Source organism: Geotrypetes seraphini, chromosome 18 (genome assembly GCF_902459505.1).
Source record: "Geotrypetes seraphini chromosome 18, aGeoSer1.1, whole genome shotgun sequence".
Classification (NCBI taxonomy): domain Eukaryota; kingdom Metazoa; phylum Chordata; class Amphibia; order Gymnophiona; family Dermophiidae; genus Geotrypetes; species Geotrypetes seraphini.
Genome location: NC_047101.1, coordinates 21,987,627 through 22,010,259, shown reverse-complemented (window position 1 = coordinate 22,010,259; position 22,633 = coordinate 21,987,627). Strand labels below are relative to the sequence as shown.

Here is a 22,633-nt window from a genome sequence, read left to right as displayed (position 1 = left end):
CCGGAGCCTTGAAGTTGCGTCGCGTTGCCTGCTGGAAAAATCTCCTCTGACGCAACTTCCTATTTCCGGTTGCATCGGAGGAGACTTTTCTAGCAGGCAACCCAACGCGACTTCAAGGCTTCGGCTGTAATACAGCGCATAGCCTTGTACAAATTGCCAGTTTCGCCACAAGAGAAGGTAAGAGGGAGGGAGGGAGAGAAATGCACGGCTGGCCGGCGGGAGGGAGCTGCTGGACCGCGTGAAGGGTGCTGGGGGTGGGGGGATGGAGAGGAGAAGACACTGAAGACGGGGACGGAGTGGTGAAAGGGAGAGCGGGGACAGTGATGGGGCAGTGAAGGGGACGGCAGAGACGGGGACGGGGCGGTGAAGGGGACGGCGGGGACGGGGCGGTAAAGAGGATGGTGGTCCGGGGACGGGGACAGAATTTTTCCCCGTATCATTCTCTAATTGACACATGTACTGTATAATCCCACAGATGTGTAAGAGCCAATTTTTAGAAGCTGGTGCATGTGCACTTCTGCAGTTGATACAGAACACAGCAGCGAGACTAATATTCTCCAAGTCAAGATCTGACCATGTAACTCTACTGCTAATGGAGTTACATTGGCTACCAGGAGAAAAACAAACCAAATTCAGAATATGCTGTTTAACATTTAAGTCCCTATATGAAAATGCTCCAGATAGTTTCTCCAGATTCACTGAACTACCAGGCAGATCCATAACAAATAGAAACTCTGATAATATGACTTATCTTTTCCTGAAAGGAATAATACAAATCATTCAATTATCAAACTGCAAATTCTGGAACTCATTTCAATTAGAAATTCATACTATTCATAATTACATTCAGCTTTGGAAAAACTTGAAAACATGGCTTTTTCCATAAATTTCTGTCAAAGAACTAATTGGAAACCCAAAATACAAAAAGTGGAAGAGTCCAAAATCAAGCCACTTTATTACAAAGAATGAGTCAGCAAAATCCAGATAGAACGCATACATATACTAGGGGCCCAATATGGTCTGCGTTTCGGTAACATATACCTTCCTCAGGATTGGGGGCAGGACTGGGCCATAATGGGGTGGGGATGGTTGGAACTAGGGGTCCGGGTTTTTCGTTTGGAAAATCTGGTAACCCTAATCATATTTTGCCAGGCCAAGCCTCTATGTCACACCTCACTTGAAGTATGCACAGCATACAATGCCCAAAGGATAAGAGGTATATCAGATTAAAACATAAGTATTTTACCATATGCAGGGCTGGATTTTTCTATAGGCTAACTAGGCTTCAGCCTAGGGCCTCAAGATCAAGAGGGGCCTACATTTAAATTGTTAGCAAAATTAAAATTACACTATTCTAAAAACAGTGAACACTAAAACACTGAACCGAAAATAAGGAGAAATTCTACACTTCGGGATCGGAACTGGCTCTGGCCGCAACGGGGCGCCGACTCGGCTTCTCCTTTTCTTTTTCTCGCCCTGGGAGGAGGATCGGGGAGGGAAAGACGTCAGTCCGGAAACAGCTGGGCAAAGCCCAGCCCCACAGGGAGAGAGCCAAAACGTGGATCCGTCAGGACAGGGCGGCCCAGATTGGCATCGGGGAGGGGGGGTGAGGTGGGGGGTTTCAGTGGAAGGGGGATGGGAGGCAGGCAGGCTGGCATCGGAGGGGGGTGGGGGGTTTAATGGAAGGCAGGCAGACAGGATGGCATGGGGGGTGTTCAATGGAAGGGGGATGGGAGGCAGGCGGGCATCGGAGGGGGGGGATGAGGTGAGGAAGGACGCACTGGGGGCACTATGGACATAGGAAGGGGCAATGTTGTGTGTTATGTTTGATTAGTTATTGTTACAAGTACTATATATGGTGCTGAGAATAAATGTCCAAATAAGTGTTCTCGACTTTTTTTTATTTATTATCCGTGTCACATTTTTTATAAAGGTTAGTACCAATAACAACATGTTTTATTTAACATATTGATATATATCACAGTAATGATGTATTTTATTATCTCTCATGTAATTTACAAACTTAAAAATGGGAGGTGAAAGGGCCTCATAAGTGGAATAGCCTGGGGCCTCTTTTCATCTAAATCCGGCCCTGACCGTATGCAAGTGGTGAACCAAGGATAGGGCAGTGGGAGTGGTCCACCCCAGGTGGAAGTAAAAAGGGGAATGCATCAAGCGATTGCATGGCCATAGTCTCCATGTGCATGCTGTCAGCACTTCCAGTCTCCTACTCCCTTTGACATCAACTTCCTGTTCCGGGCAGAGGACCGGCAGAGGGTTCACAGACAGTAACGCGGAAGACAAAAGCCGCGCGCTGACAACTGAGTGCAAGACGGAGGCGCGCGCCGAAGAAAAAGACTGTTTTTAGGGGCTGCGACGGGGAGTTTTGTTGGGGAGCCCCCCCCACTTTACTTAATACAGATCGCGGCGGCATTGTGGGGGGTTGTAACCCCCCACATTTTAGTGAAAACGTAACTTTTTCCCTAAAAACAGGGGAAAAGTTAAGTTTTCAGTAAAATGTGGGGGGTTACAACCCCCCAAACCCCCCCCAACGCCCCCCACAACGCGGCGCGATCTGTATAAAGTAAAGTGGGGGAGTTCCCCCCCACACCCCCCATCGTAGCCCCTAAAAACAGTCTTTTTCTTTGGCGCACGCCTCCGCGCTGCGCTCAGTTGTCTGCTCGCGCCTTTGTTCCGGCGCGCTTTTGACCTGCCCCCCCCCGGCAGAGCCATGGAGGAGGGGAACGTTAAACAGTGAGCTGTCCCAGGTGTCAAAGACCCTAGGTACTCCATTGCCATAGGCCCACATCACACAAAAACCAGAACATGAGAACCATACTCTAGCCTCAACACTCCTTCAACACGAGACCTGAAAATAGTCCCTGTACTGACAGCTTGCGATCCAGAGCTTCTGGCTGCTCTTCCAGAGTAGGTCAAGTGCTCTTCTAAAAGCAAGACTTTGGAAACGATGATGTCCATTGAGCAATACTGACTGACTGAACACAGCAACAAGTTCATCGGAGTTCGCAAAATCATTGCATGTTCATAAGGTGTGCCTGTAGATTCCTGTGTTGCTCATGTCTGCTTAGATGAATAAGCACGCTCTTAAAGAATGCATGGTCCTGTTTCTCACCATGAGCTACTGCGCTTTAGAAATCCTATCGTGTTAATGCTTGCAAAAACCATTAACACACTGTACTAGTAAATAGATATGCATAAGGCATTTTAATGTGTTAGTGCAGTGGTTCCCAACCCTGTCCTGGAGGACCACCAGGCCAGTCGGGTTTTCAGGCTAGCCCTAATGAATATGCATGAGAGAGATTTGCATATAATGGAAGTGAGAGGCATGCAAATCTGCTCCATGCATATTCATTAGGGTGATCCTGAAAACCCGATTGGCCTGGTGGTCCACCAGGACAGGGTTGGGAACCACTGTGTTAGTGCACGGTAACACCATAAGGCCGTTTAATAAATCTCGTCACATGTCGGATTAATTATGGCATAAATCAGTGGTTCTCAAACCTGCTCTGGAGGACCACCACCCAGTCAGGTTTTCAGGACATCCCTAATAAATATGCATTCAATTTTTTTTTTTTTAATTAAACATTCTTATAAATTTAGCACTCATAAATAGCTCAAGTCGTCATGCCACAATTCGAAATAGTGAAGGTACGCAGTGAATGAATTTGGTGGTGAGCGTTCTGTTTGGTCGCTCCTGCTTTGAGTACCTGCTTTGGATATCCTTTTCTGAATTGCTGCTATACACTTCTCCCTCCGTATTTGCTCTGATAGGGGATTAACAGAACCACAAATACTGAAAAACCGCAACTAACTTTTTTTTATATGTTATTTGCTGTTTTCTATTAAAAGCCATCGTGAATATGGTGAAACCGCGAATAACATGGTGGGGGACCTGGCCTGTTCCTGAAGGAGAGGCAAAACACGGTGAAGAAAGTGCTGCAAATCAGCGATTTTCTCTGTAAAAGCTTGGAATCAGCGATTTCTCTATGCAAGATGATGTAATTTGGGGGGGGTGGGAGAGGAGCCAGCAAGCTAAAAACCGTGAATAATCAAAACTGCGAATGCCGAAACCGCAAATATGGAGGGAGAAGTGTAAATGAGTATTAAGGTAACAAAATAAGGAAAATTTGAATCAAAATGTGAATGCCGGTATTTATTTTATTAAAAAAATTTGTCAACCGCCTATTCCTAGGCGGCCTTACAAAAGTAACATACACGAAATGGAACAAGAATGACTTGTAGAAACATCTTAAATTACAGATGGGCAATTACATCTTAAAAAGCCATGGTTCATAGCTTGAGTTTTCCAGCAAAGTCCTAGGCATCATCTTAGATTCCTCTCTCTCCTTCAACGATCACCTCAACTCCCTGGTAAAAAAATGCTTCTTTAGCCTCCATATGTTGAGGAAAGTAAGATCCTGCTTTCATCATTCTCATTTCGCCATCCTCGTCCAATCCACCATCCTCTCTAGACTGGACTACTGCAACTCCATCTATATAAGCCTAACTAAGAAAAACCTCCATAGACTTCAGCTAATTCAGAACGCCGCGGCCAAGCTTATTTTCGCAAAAGGCAAGTCCGACCACGTTTCCCCACTCCTCTCCAAGCTTCACTGGCTCCCAGTATACTCCAGAGTCCTCTATAAATGTGCCTGCATAGCCTTCAAGATTCTACATGGCGTCCTCCCTCCCGTTATCCCACTCTTCTGGAATTCCTCAAACCCGCTCTCGACTAGATCCTCCCAAAAACTGAAACTATCTTTCCCTTCTACAAAAGGTATATCCCGCGCAGGAAAACTTGGAACATCCCTCCCCTTTAGAACCACAGAACTCTGGAACAACCTTTCATCCCCGCTCAGAAATTCTAGCTCCTTCCAATCCTTCCGCAAACACTTGAAAACTTGGCTCTTTTCAAAAATCTAATCACCTCCCGTGCTCTAGTATCCTGTCCCCCTCTATCTCCTCAGTCCCTCTCCTATATCCTTTCTTTGTAGTTCCTTTCCTTTCAACCTCTGTAAACCGTGCCGAGCTCTGCGCACGCGGAGATGGTGCGGTATACAAACCTAAGGTTTAGTTTAGTTTAGTTTAGCTCATAGTACAATTCATCCTAAAACCAAGCATTAGGCAAAAGCATCTTTTTTTGGCATGCTTCTATAAAGAGTGTAGTATTGAGCATTTTTTTTTAACTTCTGAATATCAGATAGGGCTCTTTGCGGTCCAGTTAATTTGTTCTACGATGGAAATAGCAGAAGTTCTCAGAGGGCTCCTTTTACGAAGGCGCGTTAGCGATTTAACGCGTGTAATAGCGCGCGCTAAACTGCCGGCCGTGCTAGCCGCTACCGTCTCCTCTTGAGCAGGCGGTAGTTTTCCGGCTAGCGTGGGGGGGGTGAGCACATGACGAAAAGTCATGCGCGTTAAAGCCACTACTGCGGCTTCGTGAAAGGAGCCCATAGTCTCGTAATGTATTTTGGAGAACTCCGTCAAGGACAATCATTTTGCACCTTCAGACTGCAAAGTTCTGAAAGGTCGGTAGACTGCCATAATTTGCGATAGATACTAAGGAACCCCATGGTAAATGACTTTGAACACCAGCGTTAATGTCTTGAAAATAATATGTAATCGCACAGGTAACCAGCGCAGTTTCTTCAGCCAAGGTGTTATGTGGTCAAATTTTCAAACCCTACAAATTAACCCTGCAGCAGTGTTTTGGATCATTTGTAATGCTTTTGTTTATAAATTGTATTTAATCCTTTTTTTTTTTTCCCTGTTGTGTTTTGTTGGTCAAAAGTTGTTTTAACTGTCTGGTTTAATCAATGTGTTTTTCTTTTTTACCCCGATTTTATCCTTATTTGTAAATCGCATTGGATTATGATTTTGCGATCAAATCAAATTTTTAAATAAACTTGAAACTTTACACTGTACTGTGCTTCTGCTCCCTCTGGAAACTTCGCACCATCAAACGCCACTTCGACCACCTCTCCTTCCGTCTACTGGTCCAATCATTAATCTTAAGCATACTGGACTATTGTAATATAATAAACCTGGGAGCCTATAAAAACACCATTAAACATAAAACCAGTACAAAATGCTGCAGTCCGCCTCATCTTCGGCCTCAAAAAATATGACCACGTTAGCCCCTATTACACTAAACTCCACTGGCTGCCGGTGGAGGCAAGAATCATCTTTAAATTCGCTTGCCTCTGCTTCAAAACCTTAGCAGGCTCTTCACCAATTTACTTATCTGAGCACCTTGAAATTGCTGGCCCCTCTCGTACTCGAAATACCTACCTGTTTTCCTTTCCCTCCCTGAAGGGTTGCCTCTATAGGAAATTCCTCGATAGATCCCTAGCATTCCAAGCGGGCAAATGGAACAAATGCATCTCAACTCTCATCTCCAATTCCCCCTCCCTACCAAACATTCAGGAAGTTAATCAAAACCTACCCTTTTTGACAAATTCCTCTGATCTATCCACCCTCTTCCCTGCCTCGTCCTCTGATCTCGACTCACCCCAGCCTCTTCACCGCCGTATGTAACACTGCTATTTGTAACACCGCTGTATGTAACTTACAGCAAATGTAACTACTCAGTATATGTCAACCTAGCTGACAAAACAACTGCACCGTTAATGTATTGTCTAAAATGTAAATGTAACATCACTGAAATTGTAACTTCGCTGTAAATGTACAGTCTCTTCATTTGTTAACCGCATAGAACTTCCATGGTAATGCGGTATACAAGAATAAAGTTATTATTATTATTACTGTTGGAATCCCTAAATAAAGGGCATTGCAATAGTCCACGATCCAGAAGTCATATATCAACATCATCGATTTTAAGCGTCTTAACAGTCACAGCTAGAAAAAAAAGTAGATTTCACTACAGACAAAATTTGATCCTTCATGCTGAGCGTTGAATCCAACCAGACCCCTAGATTGTTGGGTAAGGGTTTGGTATTTAGCGATGGAAACATATTTGTGCTTTATAGAAGCAGTCGCCTCTCGCCACAGATCCTGATGACGCTATTGGAGCGAAACACAGTCTTGTGTCAGGCGTGACAGATATTACTTTTGAAAGGAGTTACCGGACTACTGGTTATTGAAACTTTGAAGTTTGGTGAAAGTGCTTAAATGGAAGAAGAAGGGATACGTGAATTTGCTTTTCATGCGATCGTAGATTGAAGTTTAAACATCACATCTTGAAAAGACTCGGACAAACTGTAGTCATTTACAAAAGCTTTTATAAATGTGGGGAGGGGAGAGTTTTCATTGCACTATTCTGAATTGTGGTATGCTAAATTTATAAGAATGCTTAATAAAAATTTATAAGAAATTGTATGAAAGTATATTTTAGCTTCTTTGTTTCTACTGAAGTACTGAAATTACTGAGGCTATTAAAATTGTATAATTGTCCCAGTATATTGTAGATTGTGTAATAAATATACATGAGGCAGATTTGCTTGCCTGTCACCTTCATTATATGCAAATCTGTAACTCATAGTATCAATCTTGAACGGAGAAGGTTACTTACCGATAGCCACCAATGCATCCTTCACGTCTCCAGACATCTCCTTCTTGATGGTATGCTCCACATCATGGTTACTCTGCTTAACATACTCCTGGAACACTGAAAAGAGGATGAGACGTTCACCTACTGAGCACGTGACATGTAAAGTTATATTGGTTAAAATTGGAGGACCGTACACGTTATAGATTGCTCGTGTTGGTTTATTTGGGTATGCATGGCCAAGCACCTGTAAGCCTGATGAGCACAATTCAGTCCTATGTTCCGTTACCAGAGCTGCGTTCTATCCATCACGCAGACTTGCTGGTTCCCCCAGTTAGGTTCTCTGGGATTGAACATTACAAGAACAAGCACATTTTCATGCATTGGCCTGCAGGAATGGAATCATGTGCCTATGTATATACGACAGCAGAGCCATTTTGGTGTTTTTAAGAAGTTGTTGACGAGACACTTGTTTTGTAATATGAAATATGGGAATTGATGTTTGTAGCGCTATAAGCATTGGCTGCTTGTCTGTTTATGTCGTCATGGTAGTAAGCTCTTCGTGCCCGTTTGGGCATCTTATTTGAATATTTTACCCCTTCTGATTAAAAGCCAAGTACTCAACTGGCTGCGGAAGCCAGTGGTCCCTGTGATGCCAGTGGGTTAAGGGTGGGCCGGGGGGTGGGGGGTGGGGTTCTATAGGGTGGGGCTTAGATGAGTCCGGGTATAAAAACCAAGGCTCTGACTGTCTCCGCCTGTTTGATGGTTTGGTATTTTGTGCACTGTATTCTGTATTCCAAAAATGTTATATCGGCTGCTCTGTAAAAAGCGGGTTATAAATAAATAAAGACAAACCAACCAACCTATCCAATCAAGTCATAAGACCTCCCTCTGCTCGTTATCCAACAGCAGAATTTTTGTTATTAGCCACTGCACCACATATATCAAGACAGAACTAGAAAACAGACGCTACGGGGGGGGGGGGGATTGTAGATAATGTGCTGAATGTTAGGTGCCCAATTTTTGTTGTGAAAAAAATCATTCTAATGGCTGCAAGATGCCAAAACGGGGCAGAAAGATGTGAGACACATTTACGTGCCCATTTATAGAATAGTGTGCATTTCCGTGTGGATCTAAAAAGGGGGGAGGGGCCTTGGGAGGGCTTTGGACAGGCTATGGGTGTGCCCTTCACTTTTCTATAAGTCTTTCTGTATGAAAGGAATGCAGTAAGACGACGGTCAGACTTCCATAACACTGCATTTCTTACCTTTCCGTAGATGGGAGTAACTTCGAGTGCATAAAATAGACATGAAACGAGTTTCCATGGATTCGGAGTCACCACTTCCAGTATCAGAGATTTGCTGCATACAACCCAAAAAAAAGAGAGGGGGGCAAAAGGGAAGGGGAGGGAATTCAGAGGACAAGGTAGAGGCAAAAGAAAAAGGGTGAGGGGAAGAGGGAAGAAAGGGAAAGGAGAGAGATAAGACAAAGGATAGAATATGAGGGAGAGGATAAAGGGGAAGACACAGAAGAAAGAAAAGACAAATTAATACTCACCTACGGGGTGGAAAATTACAGTATAACGCACAGCAGGGGTATAAAAGTGTTGAAACTCACCAAGACAGCGGCAACGATCTGACAGCAAGGAGAGAGAGGGAGGAAGGTAGGTGAGTGAAAGGTCCTGGTGATTCCCCAACTATTACTGACCTCAGAAAGCAGAGCAATTAAAGGGAACAGGAGAGGCTAATGGGGAAGCAGAGGTTGGGGGAGGCATAATGTATTTGGCAATTAATAAAAGTTTTACAATTGCTGCTGTGAATTTTATATCCTTGAAAAGTCAGTGTTGTGAATTTTATTTATACTGTATATATATATATATATATATATATGCAAAATTTTCAAAAACATTGCAACTAGGACAAAATGAGTACTAGTCCTTCTCAATAATAGGTTGGTATGCTCTATCCAGGCTCCACTACTGAGTCCTTGGAGAGGAAAGGGTATGGTTATCATATGGCTTCAGAAAAGGAGGACAGATTGAGAGATAGAAACATGATGGCAGATAAAGACCAAATGGCCCATCCAGTCTGCCTATCCACAGCATCAACTATCTCCTTCTCTCCCTATTGGCTAAGGTTCTTTACACCTCTATTGTGATGTCATAGAACTTTATGGCTAACATTGTAACATGATGATAGATAAAGGCCAAATGGCCGATCCAGTCTGCCTATCCACAGCATCAACTATCTCCTTCTCTCCCTATTGGCTAAGGTTCTTTACACCTCTATTGTGATGTCATAGAACTTTATGGCTATAGAAACATTGTAACATGATGATAGATAAAGGCCAAATGGCCCATCCAGTCTTCTCATCCGCTGTAACCATTATCTCTTCCTCTCTCTAAGAGATCCCACGTGCCTATCCCAGGTTTTCTTGAACTCAGACACACTCTCTGTCTCCACCACCTCTACTGGGAGACTGTTCCATGCATCTACCACCCTGTCTGTAAAAAAGTATTAATCTTAGATTACTCCTGAGCCTATCGCCTCTTAACTTCATCCTCAACAGGGAATACTTTCTCATCTCATAGGGCTGGATTCTCAAAGCTTACTGTGCCTTTAACAATGATTGCTAAACCTTCGACTCTGCCATGTAACAAGGTCATTACTATTAAAATGGTAGTAAAATGGGCTCATTAATATTTAAATGAGCACCCTGGGTGATTCTCTATCATTGCTGGGTGATTCTCTAAATGAAGCATTAGCTTTAACAACCAAAAATAATCCAATATCAGTACTGATGATATCTCCGCAAGATGAGCACAACCAAAACAAAGAGTATGACTAATAAACCTAGAAATTACAGACTAAACAGCAAGGGTGAACCAACCTACCTGGGTGAGAGTTTTTATAGTTAACTTACAAGGACTAGGGGACACTCGATGAAGTTACAGGGAAATATTGTAGTTTTAAAACCAATAGGAGGAAAATTTTTTTTCACTCAGAGAATAGTTAAGCTCTGGAATGCGTTGCCAGAGGTTGTGGTAAGAGCAAATAGCATAGCTGCTTTTAAGAAAGGTTTGGACAAGTTCATGGAGGAAAAGTCCATAGTCTGTTATTGAGAAAGACACGGGGGAAGCCACTGCTTGCCCTGGATTGGTAGCATGGAATGTCGCTACTCTTTGGGATTCTAGAATCTTGTTTTTCTCTGGAATTCCGGAATCTTGCTATTCTTTAGGATTCTGAATGAAATGTTGCTACTCCTTGGGTTTTGGCCAGGTACTAGTGACCTGGATTGGCCACCGTGAGAATGGGCTACTGGGCTTGATGGACCATTGGTCTGACCCAGTAAGGCTATTCCTATGGTCTTATTTCTTTGAACATGTTTTTGCTACAGTGGGATTGTGTGCTAGGCAGATGCTAACTAATAGGAGTGGTGTTCTGAGACAGAATGAACCTATGACTTTTTTGATCTTCATTCTTAGATAAAAAAGAAATGGCTTAACCTCTTCTGTCCTGATTGTAACAGGTTTTAAAAAACAGCAACACATACAACTGTCTCTGTCACTGCCAATCTGAGGCTTATTCCAGTCTGCATCTTGTAAAGAAAATGACCAGGAGAGGAAGTCTTTAACAACTACAGCGCTCCATCTAGTGGTACTGAATTTAATAACAGTCAAACATACCAGGGATGACGCATCCCTTGCCAGCCTCATGCATGAAGAATGCAAGCACAGAGTGCACAACCACGGACAGTGGAAATTCCAAAATGAGCAGGACGAAGGAGTCGGGTTCTTCTGTCAATAAATCAAGAAGGAATTCTACTCACCAGTTTCTTGTTAAGGGCTCCGTATTCCAAGGAACGATATTCAGGTTCTTATTCAGATCCAACAAACTTATAAAGCCCGTCGCTTCTTCCTCTATAATATTACTAAAATCCAATCCGCTTGGAAGGACCAAAGAACAAGGATGGAAATTTGACCTACATTTTCAGGTAGGCGATGGAAAGCAAAGAGAGCGAGCCGGACAAAATTACCAGAAGGGACAAGGACGATCGCGGACCAACCACATTTGGTGTCAGCAGTGGGATCGGTGAAACCATCTCAACCCTATCCACCCTCTTATCCTCACACTCCTTATCATCAACTCTTAGCCACACTCTCATCACCTCTCGCTTAGATAACTGCAACTTGCTTCTCTCAAGTCTTCCGCTCAACCATTTTTCTCCCCTTCAATCTGTTCAAAATGCTGCTGCACAGCTCATGTTCCGTGAGAACTGCTATGCTCACATTACCCCTCTCCTCAAGTCACTTCATTGACTCCCCATCCGTTTCTGAATAGTTCAAACTCCTCTTACTGACCTACAAGTGCACTCACTCTGCAGCCCCTCAATCTCTCTCTACACTTACCTCCCCCCCCCTTGAACTCCATTCATCGGGCAAGTCCTTCCTATCTCTACTCTTCTCCTCCATTGCGAACTCCAGACTCTGTTCCATCTATCTTGCTGCACCATATGCATGGACAGATTGCTTGAGTCTTTACGGCATGCTCCGCCTCTAGAGTAAAGTATTCAAATCCAAGCTAAAAGCTCACTTTTTGAGACTGCTTTCAACTTCTAACTCCCACTCACTGTAAAATTACTTATGTTCATCCTATCATTCTCTCTGCAAGAAACTCCCCAGCCCCTATATGTCCTGTCTGCCTGTCCAAATCTTCTGAGCAGGGACCGTCTATTGCATGTTAAATGTACAGCGCTACGTACGACTTTCAGTACTATAGATTTGATAAATAGTAGTAGTTTGATATTAGCAGCAGAGAATGACAGGGGGAAAAATTCTGTCCCCGTCCCCGCCGTCCCCTTCACCGCCCCGTCCCCGTCTCTGCCGTCCCCTTCACCGCCTCGTCACCGTCCCCGCTGTCCCTTTCACCGCCCCGTCCCCGTCTTCAGCGTCTTCTCCTCTCCATCCTCCCACCCCCAGCACCCTTCACGTGGTCCAGCAGCTCCCTCCTGCCGGCCAGCCATGGATTTCCCTCCCTCCCTTTCCCTTACCTTCACTTGTTGAAACTGGCGATTTCTGTAAGGCTATGCGCTGTATTACAGCCGGAGCCTTGAAGTCGCGTCGGGTTGCCTTCTAGAAAAGTCTCCTCCGATGCAACCGGAAACAGGAAGTTGCGTCAGAGGAGACTTTTCCAGCAGGCAACGCGACGCAACGTCAAGGCTCCGGCTGTAATACAGCACATAGCCTTATAGAAATCGCCAGTTTCAACAAGAGAAGGTAAGGGAAAAGGAGGGAGGGAGGGAGATGCATGGCCGGCCGGCCGGCGGGAGAGAGGGGGCTGCTGGATCGAACGCTCTTCACCGCGTGTTCACGCTCAATCACCATGCATGCTAACTATTCACCGCTCCACGGGGCGGTGAATGGCCTTGTCCCCGATTTCGCGGTGACCTTCTTTTTTGGTCACCATTTTGGCGGGTTAGCCGTGGCTAGCCGCGGGTAACAACCACCGTGTCATTCTCTAATTAGCAGTACCACAGCACGAGTGACTAAATAAATAAGAATGCTTATAGAGAATGATATGGGGACAAATTTTCCCCATCCCTGTAGTATCTCTCAATCCCCATCACCTCCCCGTGAGCTCTATCCCTGTCCCATTCGTGCAAACTCTGTTCTCATCTGCAGAAGCCTCAAACACTTAAAAATCATAAGTAGCAGCATTCTAGAGTTCAGATTGTGATGTCATAATGCCTCATTCCACCAATGCCTGAGCTCCGTCCTCATCTACACAAGCCTCAAACACTTAAAAATCATAAGTAGCAGCATTCTAGAGCTCAGACTGTGATGTCATTATGCCTCATTCCACCAATGCCTAAGCTCCGTCCTCATCTCCACAAGCCTCAAACCCTTTAAAATCCTAAGTAGCAAAGAGAGCTCAGATTGTGATGTCATAATGCCTCATTTCACCAATGCCTAAGCTCCGTCCTCATCTGCACAAGCCTCAAACATTTTAAAATCATGTGTTCAAGGTTTGTGTGGATACTATTTTCTCAGTCACAGCCCCTTATATCTGGAACTCATTACCGGCCCAGTTGAGGGAAGAAAAAAACATTAGACCGATTCATAGGAAAACTAAAAAGTTTTCAGTATAAAGATGCATTTGAAACATAAGGATTCATATGAGGGTTTGTTTTTAAATATGTCCTGTCCTCCTGTTTCTTCCTTTCCTATAATGATTGTAGTTCTTCCCGGTTCACTCATGTTCCAGTCAGTAGCTTATCTGTTGTCCTTGTCTACATCATTGTTTATTAAACTATATTGTTCGTCCTTCCCTTTTTATATTGTACATCGCTTTGAAATTCGATAAAGCGATATAATTAAATTTGAAATAAATTTGAAACTTGATTGTCTGATGACTGGGTGCAAGAAAGCCCTCTACAAGGCCAAAAATACCTCCCCTAGGGGCCCTTTTTAAATATTTATTTATAAAGTTTCACATTATTTATCAAGCACATCATCTTGTACAGAAAGTGTAATCAAGAAAACATAATATTTAAGTTTACTTTCAGTCCTGAAAATAAACCAAACTGTAAAAAGAAATACATCTTAACTTAATCACACACTAGTCCTCAAAATTAGGATCCAAGACTTAAGAGTAATTAAATTAAAGATAACAACACAAACGAAATCACATAATCTGTTGTTGAAAGAGAGCTAATTATTACTTAGGTGCATATGTTTCTCCATTTTCATGGCGCTTCAGAGAACATAAGCAGACCAGAGGTCCATCACGCCCAGCAGTCCGCTCACGCGGTGGCCCATCAGGTCCAGGACCTGTATAGTAATCCTCTATCTATACCCTTCTATCCCCTTTTCCTTTAGGAAATTATCTAATTACTTCTTGAACCCCAAAACCGTACTCTGTCCTATCACACCCTCTGGAAGCGCATTCCAGGTGTCCACCACCCTTTGGGTGAAGAAGAACTTCCTAGCAAGGAAAGCAGTCAAATGAGTCGGTTCTAAAAACACATATTTTAAGGAACGGTATCTAAGAAAAAAGAAAACCCTTATCTAAGTCACACCTGGTTTCAATATTAGAAATTCCCTTCTTCTCTTCTAAGTCTCTCTCGAGACATATTTGAATATGGAAACCCAGGAAGTCTTTAGATCTATTTTTAAAGCAACGTTTAAGGATCCAATCTTTGCCTGGAGCTAAAGCTACAGTCAATAAGAGAGTGGCTGAAATAGCCACTTCTCTATCTGATTGTTCCAATAACCCTAGGGGCCCTTTTATTCTGTACTCTTATTGTTACCCAAACATTGGGCAATTAAGAAGAATGCTCTATTACGGGGCTGCCCAAGTCCGGCCCTCGAGATCTACTGGCAGGCCAGGTTTTCAGGATGCGTGAAAGAGATTTGCATACCAAGAAGGCAGTGCAGGCAAATCTCTCTCATGCATGTTCCTTGTGGAGATCCTGAAAACCTGGCCTGCCAGTAGATCTCGAGGACCGGACTTGGGCACCCCTGCGTCTATTATCAGAAAAAGTACCCTTCAACAGTTTAAAAGCCAAAGCCTCGCCTTAAAATGTACCTTCACATAGAACTGCCTCGTTATTTATTCAGTAGTAGCAGCGGTTTGATCCTTCTGCTGTGGCAGCGATCGTTATATTATCATGACCCCCCCCCCCCTAGGATTGGGCGGCAGACTTGTCGAACCCTGGTATTGCACAGGTTTCCAGTGTCAGTCAAAAGACCAAGAGGGGACCGTGCTCAGCTCACAGCTCACCCTCTACTCTTGGACCTCAGCCAGAAGAAGCCAAGACACATCTGGACGTTTTATTAATGCCGAGTGACCATCGTAATGAATGCTCCCCCTGCTTCTTTCTTCATTTACCTTTGCATCCTCGACAGCTGCTGCTTGGTCCTCTCCTCCCTCATTGCGGTTCCCCTGTGTTTAAGAATTCAAGGGAAAGCAACATTAGGAAACCACGAAGAAGAAAAAAAAAAAAAAAGTCAAATTCAGCGCAAAGAATCTACTGAAATAAAATGTAACTTGCTCTGAAACTTCATGTACTAGGTGGTATACAATCAGGCACTCAAGCATTTTCCCTATCTGTCGACCTGTGTAATTTATCCTACCTGGCGGGCTCCCATTCTAGCTAATGAACCCTTTGGCAACGGGGATTAAGTGACTTGTCCAGGGTCACAAGGAGCAGTGTAGGATTGGAACCCACACCTTCAGGATGCCAAGGCTGTAGCTCTAACCACTGCACCACCCACTCCCTGATCACAATCCTGTGTGTCCCGTGGGCTCACAATCTTTCTAACCTACCTGAGGCAATGGAGGACTGAGTGATGAGTGACTTAGGCAGGACCACAAGGAGCAGTGCGGGATTTGAACCCACAACCTCAGGGTGCTAAGGTTGTAGCTCTAACCGCTAGGCCTGCACCTGTTAACCTGGGCTAGACAATATGGTCAATTATTTAAATCTTTCCTCTTAATACTCCTGATACAGCTACACGGGGCAGAGTAAAAGAAGTCTGGATGGAAGGTTGACAGGCCATGTCACCCAGTAACACTTGGGTGAGATACGATTTTTTGACTTCCCATCTGTAAAGAGATGTGTTTACAAACGATTCCTTAGTAAAACTTTGGCATATTTGACAGCCACGTGGGACAAACAAGTTAGTACTTATATCTCAAGCTCAATTTCTTATCTAGCCTTTAGAAAATCGTTGAAAACTCAACTGTTTGGTAAAATGTTTTGACTAATTTATTGTGATCATCCTACGAATGGTCAGTTGCTCTTAGTTGTTGACCGCACAGAACCGCGAGGTAGTTGCGGTATATCGGAATTCATGTAGTGCATTTTAATGTAATGTTAACAAAGCACAGGGCAATCATAGCGTTAAAAAGAACGCCTGAGGGAGGCTCCAGGCAGATCAGACCCAGACCCAGGGACACTCACAAGGGGCGTTCCATAAGCACCCAAAAAATGCGATTGTAGGAATGAACAGAAAGGCTCCCACCTGAGAAAGCGAGACGAGGATCCGTCTGAAGTATCCAGATGTGTCTGAGCTGACAGCATCCTCCAGGGATTTCTGATAAGCTGAAGGGGCACATAATTAACAAAATCTACAAACTGGAGTCCTTGAAGGGTGAACAGAAAGAAACTGGATGGAAATCCAGGAAAGGAAGCGGCATCCAGACTGTTTCTATATGGCAATAGTCAAGAAACTAGCCCCCTCTTTTACAAAGGTGCGCTATGCTTTTTAGCGCGCGCTAGACGCTAACGCGTGCATGTTATCCTATGGACGCTTTCGCGGTTAGCACACACGTTGATTTAGCGCGCACTAAACCCGCTTAGCGCGCCTTTGTAAAAGAGGGCCTAGGTGTCCTGGTCACAGAAGAGCTTTTCCCCAAAAATGTTACCATAGCTAACACTTCAATTTTGTAAATTTACGTCACCGTACAAGCCAAAATGTATGTGTTCACACAAGGGCATAACTTGGGGGTAAAGAATAGTGAAACTCTGGAACTTGTTGCCAGAGGATGCGGTAACAGGGGTTAACATATCTGGGTTTAAAAAAGGTTTGGACGTGTTCCTGGAGGAAAAGTCTATTGTCTGCTAATCAGACAGTCGTGGGGAAAGCCACTGCTTGCCCTGGGATCGGTCGCATGGGGTTTTACCAGAAACTTGAGATCTGGATTGACCACTGTGGAAACAGGATACTGGACTAGATGGACCATTGCTCTGACCCAGTATAGCTATTCTTATATTCTTATGACCCACTTCAAAATAGTTTCACTAGAGCAGTGTCTCTCAAACTGTGTGCCCTATAGAGATTCCGGGTGTGCTATGAGAGATTCCAGAATTTTACTTTATTTTTAAAAACTCCAGAATTTTTAAAAACTCCAGAATTTTTAAAAACTCCAGAATTTTACTTTATTTTTAAAAACTCCACTATAGGAGATGACATGTACATTGCGTATGCAAAAGTCTGTCAATGTTACGAGCTTCTTTGTGTGTAAGAATACAACCGCCCAGACAAGCATCATTCTTTGACCATGATTAGTCTTTGAAATAATAGCAAGTAATTTTAGTTTTATTTTCAATTTTTATGCAGTAGTTATCCTAACTAGAGAGTTGCGCGGGGACAGAAATCCCATTCGTCCCCGCCAGGATCCTCTCCGTCCCCACCCGTTCCCGCCAGGATCCTCTCCGTCCCCACCCGTCCCCGCCAGGATCCTCTCCGTCCCCACCCGTTCCCGCCAGGATCCTCTCCGTCCCCACCCGTCCCCGCCAGGATCCTCTCCGTCCCCACCCGTCCCCGTCAGGATCCTCTCCGTCCCCACCCGATCCCGCCAGGATCCTCTCCGTCCCCACCCGATCCCGCCAGGATCCTCTCCGTCCCCACCCGTTCCCGCCAGGATCCTCTCCGCCCCACCCGTCCCCGCCAGGATCCTCTCCGTCCCCACCCATCCCCGTCAGGATCCTCTCCGTCCCCACCAGGATCCTCTCCGTCCCCACCAGGATCCTCTCCGTCCCCGCCAGGATCCTCTCTGTCCCCACCCATCCCCGCAAGGAATTACCTCCATCCCCGCCCGTCCTCATAAAAAGCATCAATTACTTCTGACAGGATCATCAATTCCAGTTTCTTTTGTGTTTGCGCTGCTGTTTTCCTTGTGGAATCTCTTTGGTGAAACCCTTTTTTTGTTTTCTGTTCAGGTAATTCACTTATAAACCCCCTCTTTTACTAAGGCTGACGTGTCCATTATATTATATGGATGAACCCTGCTTCCAAAGCCTTCCATCCCCGTGGGAGTCCCGTGGGCCATAGGGGGTCCCCGTGGGAGTCCCGTGGGTTAGGGGGGGATTCTCGCGGGACCCCCGCTGGACCCGCGGGATTCCCGCGATCCCCGTTCCCATGCAGACCTCTAATCCTAACCCGAGCAACAAATGTTACCATTTGGATCTTCTTATCTTTGCGAACTTGGATTTTCAGCTCTGACAGAAATTAAATTTTAAAAAAAGAGAACGACTGCAGATGGTGGATGATGAAATGTGTGTTTGCTTGTCGACTACTGGGTCATGTTGTGAGTTAACTTGCACTCCAAACCAAGCATATCCACCGCATTGATTAGCAATTCTATTCTAACTAGTTTCGCCACTGTTGCAATTACCCATATATAACTTAAAGAACTTTAAATAAATAAGTCTCAAATTTAATTTTTCTGTTGGTTTTGCAATTTTATAATTTCAATTATAATGTGCCATGAAAAACATTTGCTCCGTTTAGTGTGCCGGAGCTAAAAAAGTTTGAGAGACACTGAACTATAGCCTATCTCAAACCTTGAACCAATGTTCACATTCAGTCTCTTTAGAATTGTAGAATGTTTTGAGCATCTCCAGCTGACAGACATTAGCTTTCACTGTTCCAGATAATCCCCCCAAAACGAAGAAGACAACCTCACCCTCACGAAGAACATACAAACACAACTAAAGTGGGGATGGAACTGCACACATCAACAGGGAATGAGTACTCTGGAATGGTTCATAGACAAGTCGGCGAAAGACAAAGGCGCGCGCCGACAACTGAGCGCAAGACGGAGGCGCGCGCCGAAGAAAATTAAAGTTTTTAGGGGCTCCGACGGGGGGGTTTTGTTGGGGAGCCCCCCCCAGTTTACTTAATAGAGATCGCGCCGGCGTTGTGGGGGGTTTGGGGGGTTGTAACCCTCCACATTTTACTGTAAACTTAACTTTTTCCCTAAAAACAGGAAAAAAGTGAAGTTTTCAGTAAAATGTGGGGGGTTACAACCCCCCACGCCCCCCACAACGCCCCCACAACGCGGCGCGATCTCTATTAAGTAAAGTGACACGCCCCCCCCCGTCGGAGCCGTAAAAACAGTAATTTTGTGCGGCGCACGCCTCCACGCTGCGCTCAATTGTCTGCGCGACCTGACACCCACTGGAATAAATCTTGAATGCAGTAAAGTCAATTTTATTTATATAAAAGGACTTTTAGGCCAAAACACGGACTGTGTCGGGTCCTATTATATAAATAAAATAGACTTTACTACATTTTAAATTTATTCCAGTGTACTCATTCCTGGTTGATGTGTGTGATTCCAGATAAGTTAAGAGAACGGAACCAAACTTCATAATATTTTTTTACCTCAGCGGTCAACTTTTGGGGGGGCAAGTTCCATTTTTGCTAGAGAGCTGATAAGAAACACAACTGACTGGGCAATGGGTGGAATCCTCCATGTTGTGCTAATTTTGTATGAAGGTTTCCGGTAAACCTATCATTGACTTACCTTCCTGATAGGCCTGGTTAATTGCATGGATTTCTTGGTTGGTCCGAGTAGTCAAGATTTCAATAAGAGCTTTCTCATCAGTGCCCGCTCCCTGAAAACCATAAAGACACGAGCTAAGAACACAAAAAGTCAAACTGATTCATTACTTTGTCACTGCTAAATCCACGCTATTGCCTTAAGGGTACTGCACTTGAAATCACGTTTTCAAGTTTATTTAAAACTTGATATACCGTTTAAAAAATACAATTGTCTAAGCGGTGAACAAAACAGGTAAAATATAAAATTTTAAAATCAATGAGGTGACGTGACTTAAGACAGAAACAATAACAATACTAATCGATACGTGTGGAGAGGGGAAGGGAATACAATTTGTAATAAGAAAGAAAACCAATGAAAGGTAAGTACAGTGGGAGGGATTTGCTATTCCTTTGATGTTATTATTTGCTGATAGGAGAGTTATAAATCGTAGGCATCTTTAAATAAGAATGTTTGTATATTTGATTTAAATATGTCGGTAGACGTTTCTTCCCACAGGTGTCTGTCTGAAGAAAACCACAGTACAGTGTGATAAATGGAGATTTATATTAGAATACCACTCTGTAGAAATGCCACCCAGATAACCATAGAAAATACCCGTTATGCCAAATTTGACAGACATCGTACAAACATGCTCAGATTGTGACGAATACAGAATGTAGCAGTACGTTTTGATCTTCGATTTGAAGAAATCAGATCATATTACATCCTACTACAGCTCCCCCTCCTGATTCGCGGTTTCCCCGCTCGCAAATTCGGTTATTTGCAATTTTTGGGTGCTGGACTTTTTTGCCCCCAGACCTTACCTCCCTCCTGTGTCCCCACCCTTATCTGGTGGTCTAGCGGTGATGCGGGGCAGGAGCGATCTTCCTACGCTCCTGCTCCATGCAGAGCCATCATCAAAATGGCTGCCGTAAGTTCCTATTGCTACAACAGGAACTCACGGCAGCCATTTTGATGATGGCTCTGCACAGGGCAGGAGTGTAGGAAGATCGCTCCTGCCCCGCATCACCGCTAGACCACCAGGTAAAGTCAGGGACACAGGAGGGAGGCAGGTGGGTTGGGTCAGAACCGGCCCAAAAACTTATTCGCGGGCAGGCTCTGCACCTAACCCCCATGAATACTGAGGGCCTACTATATAGAGAGCGTCATTGGCTTCCATTCGAAGCCCGTGTGCTGTTGAAATTGGAGACACTTTGTTATAAAGTCTTATATGGTCAGGCACCTGAATACCTATCAGAACTATTCACCTTGTTCAAAGCAAATCGCCCACTACGTATTACCTCTCTATTTGTTCTTCCTCCAGTTCGAGGCTGTACTCATAAAAAGTTCCAACAGCGCTTATTTGCTTACCAGGCAGCGAGCTGGGATAGGGAACTACATTCTTCATTCATAAGGTCTTGTTCTTACATTCATTTCAGAAAATTACTAAAATCGATATTATTCACAAGATTTCTAGAGAATTAGAAAAGGTTAATGTCTAATCTGTAGATCGCTGGGATGGTCCAGTATTTTTTCGTTTTGTGAACCGCATTGATCCGAGAAGTTTTGTGGTCTAGAAATGTAATGTAATTGCCATAGGAACAATTTTGTACAGCGAATTACCACAGTGTTTTCTGAGAATCATTGAAATGATAGTGTTATATTGTAGTTATTAATGACATATTCCTGTACACTTGCTGAAAGATTTTAAAATAAATAATTAAAAAAAATGATATACAGTACTGTGGAGTTAGAGTAAATCTGAGCATCAAAATGGCAGATGACATTTAATGTGAGAAAGCGCAGTGATGCATGTGAGAAAGAGGAACCCGAACAATAGCTGTGTGATGCAGGGACCCACGACACCACCCAGGAAAAGGATCTAGGTGTCATCGTTGAGGATACGTTGAAACCGCACAGCTCAGGGTGCATCGGAGGCTACGAAGGCAAATGGAATGTGGGAATTATCAGGAAAGAAATGGAAAACAAAACCAAGAATGTTATAACGTCCTTGTATCGCTCCATGGAGTGGCCGCACCTTGAATGCAAATCTGGTTGCTGCATCAAAAAAAAGGTATACGAACTTAGAAAAGGTACAGAGAAGGGCAGCCAAAATGATAAAAGGGATGGGACAACTTCCCTATAAGGAAAGGCTGAAGTGGATAGGGCTCTTTAGCCTGGAGAAGAGATGGCTCAGAGGAGATATGATAGAGGTCTATATGGAGTGGATGGGTAGATACGAATCGCTTGTTTACTCTTTCCAAAATACTAGGTCTAGGGGACATGCAATGAAGCTACTAAGTAGTAGATTTAAAACAAATCAGAGAAAATATTTCTTCACTCAACATGCAATTAAATTCTGGAATTTGTTGCCAGAGAATGTGGTGAAATCAGTTAGCTTAGCAGGGTTTAAAAAAAGGTTTGGATAATTCCCTAAAATAAAATCTCCATAAGCCATTATTAAGATGGGGGAATCCGCCGCTTGTTCCTAGGATAAGCAGCATAAAATCTGTTTTATTCTTTGGGATCTTGCCAGTTACTTGTGACCTGGTTTGGCCATTGTTGGAAACAGGATGCTGGGATTGATGGACCTTCTGTCTGTCCCAGTATGGCCATTCTTATGTCCTTACGTAAATCCAACAGAAGAAACAAAAGAACAAAATCTCTCCGTTGCTTCTACTGCTGGTTTCATATGTAAAGCCAGGCAGACCAGCTAAGGATCCTTTTGGGATTCTCGTTGAAATCCCTGTGTGTTGTTTAACCTGCACTCTTTTGT

General features: G+C 44.0%; 1 protein-coding gene across 2 annotated transcripts in view; it reads right to left on the bottom strand.

The window, feature by feature from the left end:
- ANXA6 (annexin A6) overlaps positions 1–22,633 on the bottom strand; it is a 96,958-nt gene that overhangs the window by 8,516 nt on the left and 65,809 nt on the right. Inside the window, exons 18-23 of one of the 2 annotated variants that reach the window (XM_033927135.1) lie at positions 19,840–19,930; positions 16,551–16,630; positions 15,415–15,468; positions 9,143–9,160; positions 8,793–8,886; positions 7,550–7,645 (exon numbers count right to left, since the gene is read on the bottom strand). In XM_033927135.1, coding sequence (XP_033783026.1) covers positions 7,550–7,645; positions 8,793–8,886; positions 9,143–9,160; positions 15,415–15,468; positions 16,551–16,630; positions 19,840–19,930 — 433 coding nt within the window. The remainder of the gene's footprint in view (positions 1–7,549; positions 7,646–8,792; positions 8,887–9,142; positions 9,161–15,414; positions 15,469–16,550; positions 16,631–19,839; positions 19,931–22,633) is intronic. The other variant, XM_033927136.1, reaches the window with a different exon arrangement.